This window comes from Oxyura jamaicensis (assembly GCF_011077185.1).
Source record: "Oxyura jamaicensis isolate SHBP4307 breed ruddy duck chromosome 1 unlocalized genomic scaffold, BPBGC_Ojam_1.0 oxy1_random_OJ71710, whole genome shotgun sequence".
In the NCBI taxonomy this organism is placed as follows: Eukaryota; Metazoa; Chordata; class Aves; order Anseriformes; family Anatidae; genus Oxyura; species Oxyura jamaicensis.
In genome coordinates, this window is record NW_023303013.1 from 1 (window position 1) to 7,906 (window position 7,906).

The 7,906-nt window shown below is 47.0% G+C and overlaps 1 protein-coding gene across 1 annotated transcript; it reads left to right on the forward strand.

Moving 5' to 3' along the window:
* The first annotated feature begins 6 nt into the window (after positions 1 to 6).
* PKDREJ (polycystin family receptor for egg jelly) lies at positions 7 to 7,180 on the forward strand. Its single transcript, XM_035311056.1, has one exon. The coding sequence runs from the start codon at positions 133 to 135 to the stop codon at positions 6,997 to 6,999; it is 6,867 nt and encodes a 2,288-aa protein (XP_035166947.1). The 5' UTR covers positions 7 to 132; the 3' UTR covers positions 7,000 to 7,180.
* Positions 7,181 to 7,906: the final 726 nt, after the last annotated feature.

A 7,906-nucleotide genomic window follows, 5' to 3' on the forward strand; every position in this document is an offset into this window, starting at 1 on the left:
GGGGCCGGGCCCCGCGGAGCGGGTTCCGAGCCGTGGCCGTTAGTCCCCGCCGGCGGTTGGGGCTCTTCGGCTGGCTCCCGTCCTACCGACCGCAGTGCCGGTGCTGCCCGGGGCCCTCGGGGCGCTGCCACCATGCGTCCTGCTCTCCTCCTTCTGCTGCTCGGCTTGTTTATCCAAGCCCTGCTAGCCCCTGCTCCCCGCCTGCAGCCACCACCGTTGCTGCTCACCTGCCCAGGCCCTCACAGACACATCTCCCAAGGGCATGACACACAGGGCTGTGTCGCATGCCTGGGGAGCGGCACCGTGACGCTGCGCTACCAGCCGGCCCCAGGAGCAGGACCCGAGGCCAAGAAGGGAAGGATGCAGCCGCCAGCCCCACCACACTGCCTCTGGTACCTCAACTCGGCCCGGGCGAGGAGCACCTCTGGCTGGGCAGGGCAGGTCACGCTGCACACAGGCCTCCCGAGGCCTGGACATGCTCCTCTGCCCGCAGCCTCTGGCCTCGTCACAGTGCAGTGCTCGTCCAGTTTGTGCTCGGCACCCACGTGTCTTCACCGCAACATTAGCATCGTGATGCTGTCCAGACATGCTGTCTTCAACAGCACAGGCATGTGCAGCGATCGTGGAGGAGACGCCCCACGGTTGGTTCGTCGCTCTGCGCCACCCTTCCACCCAGAAGAAGATGCAGGTCTTGTGGCAGAAGGGAGCGGCACCCCAAGGGGACTTGTGCCAGCTCTCTTGAGGCTTGCAGTCAGTAACAGCACCCTGAGAACAATGCAAATGGGGGTGCTTCGACAGGCAGCAGCCTGTAAGCTAAACTCTGTCATAATTCAAAAGCCTCTTCACACGTCTGTCATACATCAGAAAAGGGGCATGACTTTCTACCTGTATGCCAGAGTGCTAGTAGACTGCAGCCTCAGCTTGTCTATAAAGCCGCAGTGGATATTCTATGCTGTTCCAGACATGAAAACGAATCCGGACTGGGACAAACGTTTAAATGTGTCCTCCCTGCACGGTGCAGACACGGTACAGCTAACTGTCCCCAGTTGTACTCTGAATTACGGCATGTATCAGGTTTATTTTACTGCTACAGTGTATGTGCTTGGAACTAAAAGATATTTCAGTCGCACGGACAGAGTTTTCCTTCAGATCGAGAGAAGTGATCTAGTGGCAAATATCGCCGGAGGCACGTACCGGACGGTGGGTTTCTTAGATCGTTGGACTCTTGATGGCTCCGCGTCCTACGACCCCGATTCGCAGGAGCCACTCGAGGGAATCATGTTTACTTGGTACTGTACTAAGAAGGTGTCGGACTATGAGACCATGAAAGTCAGTGCAGGACAGAAATGTCATCACTCCCAGAGGGACTTGAAATGGCCAACACCTACAGGTTCCGTTCAAGCAGTGCCACCAGAATTCCTCCCAGGAAACACTGCATACCACTTCCGTCTGGTCATTCAGAAGGACAGTAGAAAGAGCTATGCCAAGCAGACCGTAGACGTGAAGCCTGGCTCCCCTCCTCTTCTGGCTGTGGCATGCCTTGAGAACTGTGGCGGCACTGTCATTCCGACGGAGAGGTTTACGTTGTCAGGAAAATGCCTGAACTGTCCAACAAAGAGCCAGCCGGTCTACCTCTGGTCCCTTTGTTTGGAAAACTCTACTGAAATCCTCTTTGACTGGTCTTCCAGAACCTCAACAGGCAGGTCTGGTCCTTACCTCTCTATACATGCTCTGACCTTTACAAATACTGCGCATCAGTCATACATGTTGCTCTTAAAAGTAACCACTCGGGGCGGTGGGTCAGCACTCTACAGATACACATTCAGAGTGAATTCTCCTCCCAGGGCTGGAAAGTGCAGCATCAGCCCACACCGGGGTACAGCCTTTCGGACTAAATTTGTTGTCCAGTGCAATGGATTTTCCGACAGCGACTTACCTCTGACATACAAAGTAATAGTAGCTTCTGATGTATCCCAGACTGCCAAAATAAGCTCGGTGGAGGAAAACACTTTTGGCACCATTCTGTACGTTGGCTATCAGCCTAGAACTCCTCCCTCTTTCCTGCCAGTTGGCATGCCCTCTCGGAAGTCTACTTTGACCCTGTATGTTCAAGTCAGTGATTCTCTCGGGGCATTTACCCAAGTGAGCTTATATATCCGAGTGGAGAATCCCGTGAAGAGTCGACCACTAGCTGTCATCTTTCATGAAATGCTTGCCTCAGTGAGTGGTTTAAGCGCACCCATGACAGCTTATCTTCAGACCGGAGACTATTTTAACGCTGGTTATTTGGCTTATCTTGCAGCTTCGGTCCTCAACTGCATTAAAGCTGCACCAACAACCCAGATACCCAAGGCTCAGTTTCGGGAAAGCCTGATTAAAACAGCTCTAAATATTTCCATTGAGAGTACGATGGAAATCAACCAAGTAGTTGCCTCCCTTTTTCAAGTCACAGAGGAACCAGAGGAAGTGAACATTCGTTCACAAGAGATTGCCATTACAAAACTGACTGAAGTAACAAGAGTGCTGAAAATACAGAGGAATGAGAGCCACTGGTCTGAACAAACAGAAATTCAGACCAGCGGAATACTAAGGTGCTTGTCCAACATCCTGAGGGCCGCTCTTCTGCCTCGCAGGAATGTCAATGTTGGCGGAGTCACGCAAGTCTTCTCCATCATGGAAAACTTAACAGAGATAGTTTTCCAGGGCAAAGTCCCCGGAGAGACAGACACTGTCATAGAAACAAAAAACTGGAACATCACTCTGAAGAAGGATGAAAACTGGAATGTCACCAATGCGTTCTCAGCCACAGAAACCTGCAGGAATTGTTTCTATCCAACACTGCAGAAAGGGCAGAATTCAAGTCTGCCCCGCAACGCTGTCATTTCCACTGCAGTTTTTGAGTTTGATGACAATCCTTTCCCATGGCTAGGTTACAAATCGGAAATTGCAACAACCGTCTTGGGCTTCAAGATGGCAGAGACCAAGGCTAATGGGGATCTGCAAGGGATCCTGCCTGAAGAAGCGGACATTCTTATTGCAAGGAAGGATACTGAATCATCAACTTTTCGATTAGCAGTGGGACCTGATAGAACAGAAACCTACACTACTGGAGGATTTAGCCTTAACGTGAACAGAAATACCAAGATCGTATACATCCAGATCCTGACAAAATTAAAAGTGACCTTCCAGGTGGTAGTGTTTACAGGCACAAACGTCACTCAAGCTTTTCCTATAGCCTCTTTTGAGGCTTTTCCCAATATGCCGACAGTTGCAAGCAAAACCAAGACGGCTAATGCAGACTGTAACATCAAGGCTCCTTATGTTATCTGTCTCCCAGAGTCACTGCTGAAAGCCGCAGCTCAAGGAAGCAGTGCCAACAGTCAGAACATCTCCGTTGTTTTGCTGATGCCCTACCTTGCAAGGTACCCAACCACGGGGCTGGTGAGCGTCAACATCTTTAGTGACCAGTGCTTGTTTCTGGGTGGAGTTCAAAGTCATTGGAGGGAAGACCTGTGCAGGCTTGGCCCCTTGACTGACTGGCAGAGGGTACACTGCATCTGCAAGATGAAGCAGAGTCACAGAAGTCTGTCAGTCCGTGTGGCCTCAAATGCATCCACATTCGACATCAGGTTCCTGGCAGCCAAAGTAATAGTTACTCCTAACACGGTGGACCTGGAGAAGACACTCATAGCAGACATCCCTAAAAATCCTGTGACACTGTTAACGGTGCTCTTCATTTTTGCAGTCTACTTGCTCTTGTCCCTCTGGGCCATGCAAAAAGACAGGGCTGACAGGGCCAGCAAAGACAAGATTATAGTTCTGCCTGACAATGACCCCTTGGACAAAGAGAGCTTTTTGGTCACCTTATACACAGGCAGTCGCTGGGGAGCTGGAACCAAAGCTGACGTTTTTCTCCAGCTCATTGGTCAGAACGGCACAAGTGATGTCCATTGCTTACGGCACCCACAGGTTCCTTCTTTCCATCAAGGAAGCACTGACCGCTTTCTTTTGACAACTAGGGAGGACTTAGGAGACATCTGCGCCTTCAGGGTCTGGCACAATAACAGGGGCCCATCTCCTGGATGGTTCTTAAGCAGAGCCAAAGTTGAAAACATGTCCACTAGGAAGATCTGGTTCTTTATGTGCAGGAAGTGGCTTTCTGTCAACAAGGGAGACGGCTTACTGGAAAGGACATTTTTTGTCACAAACCCCAAAGATCCCCTACCCAGAAAGGACTACTTTTTGATCCATCTCTCCAATAGTCTGACAGAGGGCCATCTGTGGCTCTCAATTTTTGCCCATGTTCTTAATGGCACTTTCTCCAGGCTCCAAAGGTTATCTTCATGTTTAACAATCTTATTATTAAACCTGCTCGTTAACATTATGTTCTTTAATGCTGACAAGGAAGAACAATCTCCAATACACTTGAGGTACTTGAGATCAATAATAATAGGAATTGAATGTGCTTTGGTTACGATACCTGTGGAGATGATTATCATTGCCTTATTTAAGTATTCCCAGAAAGACCCAGCTGGAAGTCCACCCCTCCTTTCTGGAAGGCTTAAACGCTGGAAGGAACCTTTGCAAAAATGGTACCTCTCAGAAACTTCAGCACAATCTGAGAATAATAATCCCCTGGAGAACTTTCCTGGTCCCAGCAATGCACAGGGCCCACTGCCTCACCAAAGGACGAGCAACCAAGGAGCTCCCCAGAACTGGAGCAACTCCCCCATTTCTGAAAGCAATGCGAATGCAACTGGAGATGAGGAGCAGACGGCCAAAAAGAATTCCCCTCCAAAGGCTCAGGCCTTGCAGAGAGGGCCACCCTCCAATTCCAGTTTCAATAATAAAAACTCTGCAGAAGAAGGGGGCAACTTTCTGAAAGAAAGCAAGCCTCCAAGTGTCACCTCCAGGACCTTTCTCAAGACACCACAGGTGGTTTTTTGTTGGTGGTGCGTCTACCTCTCGTGGGCATTGGTTATAGCTGTAACTGGTGTATCGTCATTTTTCATTGTACTGTATGGTTTGTCTTACGGCTACCAGACTTCAATGGAGTGGCTTTTAGCATCGGCAGCCTCCTTTATTCAGAATGTGTTTTTCCTTTCTGTCCTAAAAATTGTTTGTTACTCAGCTTTGAATACAGTTCGTCCTAAATGCTGTGAAAACATTCCGTGGTTAACTCAGGAAAGTTATTCTGAGATTAAGCTGGACAAAGAAACACTGAGTGAAGATGAGATGAGGGAGAAGCACTTTAAACTTGCCCAAATCAGAGGCACAAAGGAGTATAAGCCTTTAGAAGCTGAAGAAATTGCAAAGATGCTGAAAAGGGCAAAAATTAAAGCCAAGGCTTTCATTTTCATACGGGATTTCATTAGCCACCTTGTCTTTTTAGCTCTGGTACTACATTTTGCCTATTCCAGTGAGAACGCCAACGTTTTTCACTACAACCAATTTATTCAGAACCAGTTCTCTCCCAGACTCTCCCCTGTGGACAAGATAGAAGATGTTTACATGTGGATGAATGATGTCTTCTTGCCCTTGATCCACAACAGTGTTCAGCCTTCCTTCCTTCCTGAGAGCTGGTCCAAAATCATTGGTTTGCCTAGGATGAGGCAAATACGGGCTAAACAGACTGAGAAAAAATGTTTCCATCCTCACAGCTTTGTAAATAAATTTGTGATCAGCGAAAGCCACTGTCTTCAGAAATACAGCAGGGGCACTGAAGAGAAAGGTGACTACGCTGGCAGTTGGTCAAAGATTTCCAACCAGTCTGTTTCCAAGGATGCCAGCAGTCAGCTTGGGTTTACTTACCAGCCAAACAGGACTCCGTGGAGTTATTACTCATTTGGCAATTTGCACACATATGGATCCGGAGGTTACACTTTTTACTTTTTCCCCAAAGAAGGAAGACATAATTCAACAACAAGGCTGGATTTGCTGCAAAAGAGCCATTGGATCGATGAAAATACATGGGCTCTGATCATTGAACTAACTACATTTAACTCCGATGTGCAGCTCTTCTGCAGTATCTCAGTCATATTTGAACTTTCTTACCTGGGGATCATAAAACCAAGTTTGTCAGTGCACTCTTTTGCACTCCCCATTTTTCATCAGCAAACAAAAGGTCAACAGTTGCTTTTTGTTGTTTTTGTTGCCTTTCTGTTCATTTACATTGCAGATGGCCTTTACATCATTGTACGAGGGAAAAAATATACTGAAACCCCTTCTAACTTAATCAGTTTTGGCTTAGTATCAACATTCTTCCTTTTTGTTCTTTTAAGGGTCCTAAAGTTTAAGATGGGAGCTGATATAGTGAAGTTCTACTTACTTCACCCAAATGATTTCATTCCTTTTCATGCAGTTTCTCATTTAGATCAGATTTTAAGGATTACTATGGGCTTCTTGGCATTTTTTGTAGTTTTGAGAACTCTAAAATATTCTCAATTCTTTTATGACGTGTGTCTGGCACAGCGATCAATCATGGCAGCTCTTCCCGGAATATTCTCTATGGCCCTTGTGGTGGTGGTGTACCTCTTTGTATTTATGGCTTTTGGCTACCTTGTGTTTGGCCAGCACGATGACAATTACAATAGTATGATTCGCTCAGCTCAGACTATATTCTCTTACAGTGTTTTAGCTTTTAGAGACACTGACTTTTATTCCAACAGGTTGCTGGGTGGTCTCTTCCTAGCCTCGTTCATGTTTGTAATGATCTGTCTTTTGATCAATCTCTTCCAAGCTGTTATTATGTCTACCTACAGAGATATGAAACAACCTGTATATGAAGAACCATCTGATGAAGCCCAAGCAGTTGCTTTTTTATTACAAAGGCTTAGAAAGATACTGGGTTTTCTTATCTGTAGAACAGCCAAAACAAGTGAACCCAATCTTTTTCACAGTGTGCTCTATGGCCAGCCTCAGAAGAGACGTCACCCTCAGCATTTAGGCCTCAAGAACAGAAAAATAAATGGAAAAAAAATGGTTTATCTTGTCATATGAGCAATGCAAGATTTCATATTCCTGGTCAACTGTACTCTGTAATACTTATGTTTCCTGTAACACTTATGTTTCCATTAAATGTTCATAAATATTTTGTTTTATTTTTAAGAATGTATTAACATTCAACCCGCTGCTACTGATTGTGCTTAGAGTTTCTCAGCAGAGAGAAATTGTGCTGAGAATATTTTGCATTGGTTTCATTGGTATTTTGCTGCCATGATGCCGTGGGTTGACCCCATTTGGACAGTGAGTCCCCAGCCAGTCACTTGCTCACTCCCCACCCATCACGAAGGGGAGTGAATTGGAAGAGCAAAACAAGGAAATAAATAAATAAGTGGGTTGCAATAAAGACAGTCTAATAAGTGAAGGAAAGCAACAACAGAAAAAGACACCCACAAGTGAAGGACTGAAACTGTTTGAGAGTGTCCAGAGGAGGGCTACAAAGATCATGAAGGGCCTAGAGGGGAAGACATATGAGGATGGCTGAGATCACTTGGCCTGTTCAGCCTGGAAAAGAGGAGGCTGAAGGGAGACCTCATTGTGGTCTGCAGCTTCCTCACGAGGAGGAGCAGAGGGGCAAGCGCCGATCTATTCTCTTCACTGAACAGTGATAGGAACTGTGGGAATGGTGTCAAGCTGTGACAGGGGAGGTTCAGGCTGGATATTAGGAAGAGATTCTTCACTGAGAGGGTTGCCACGCACTGGAACAAGCTCCCCAAGGAAGCTGTCATGGCACCAAGCCTGGTGGAGTTTAAGCATTTGGACTGTGCACTTAGTCATATGGTCTGAATTTTTGGGTAGACTGACGTGGTGCCAGGAGTTGGACTCAATGATCCTTATGGGTCCCTTCCAACTCAGGATATTCTATGATTCAGTGATTCTAAGTCATACAAAAGCAGTCACTCAC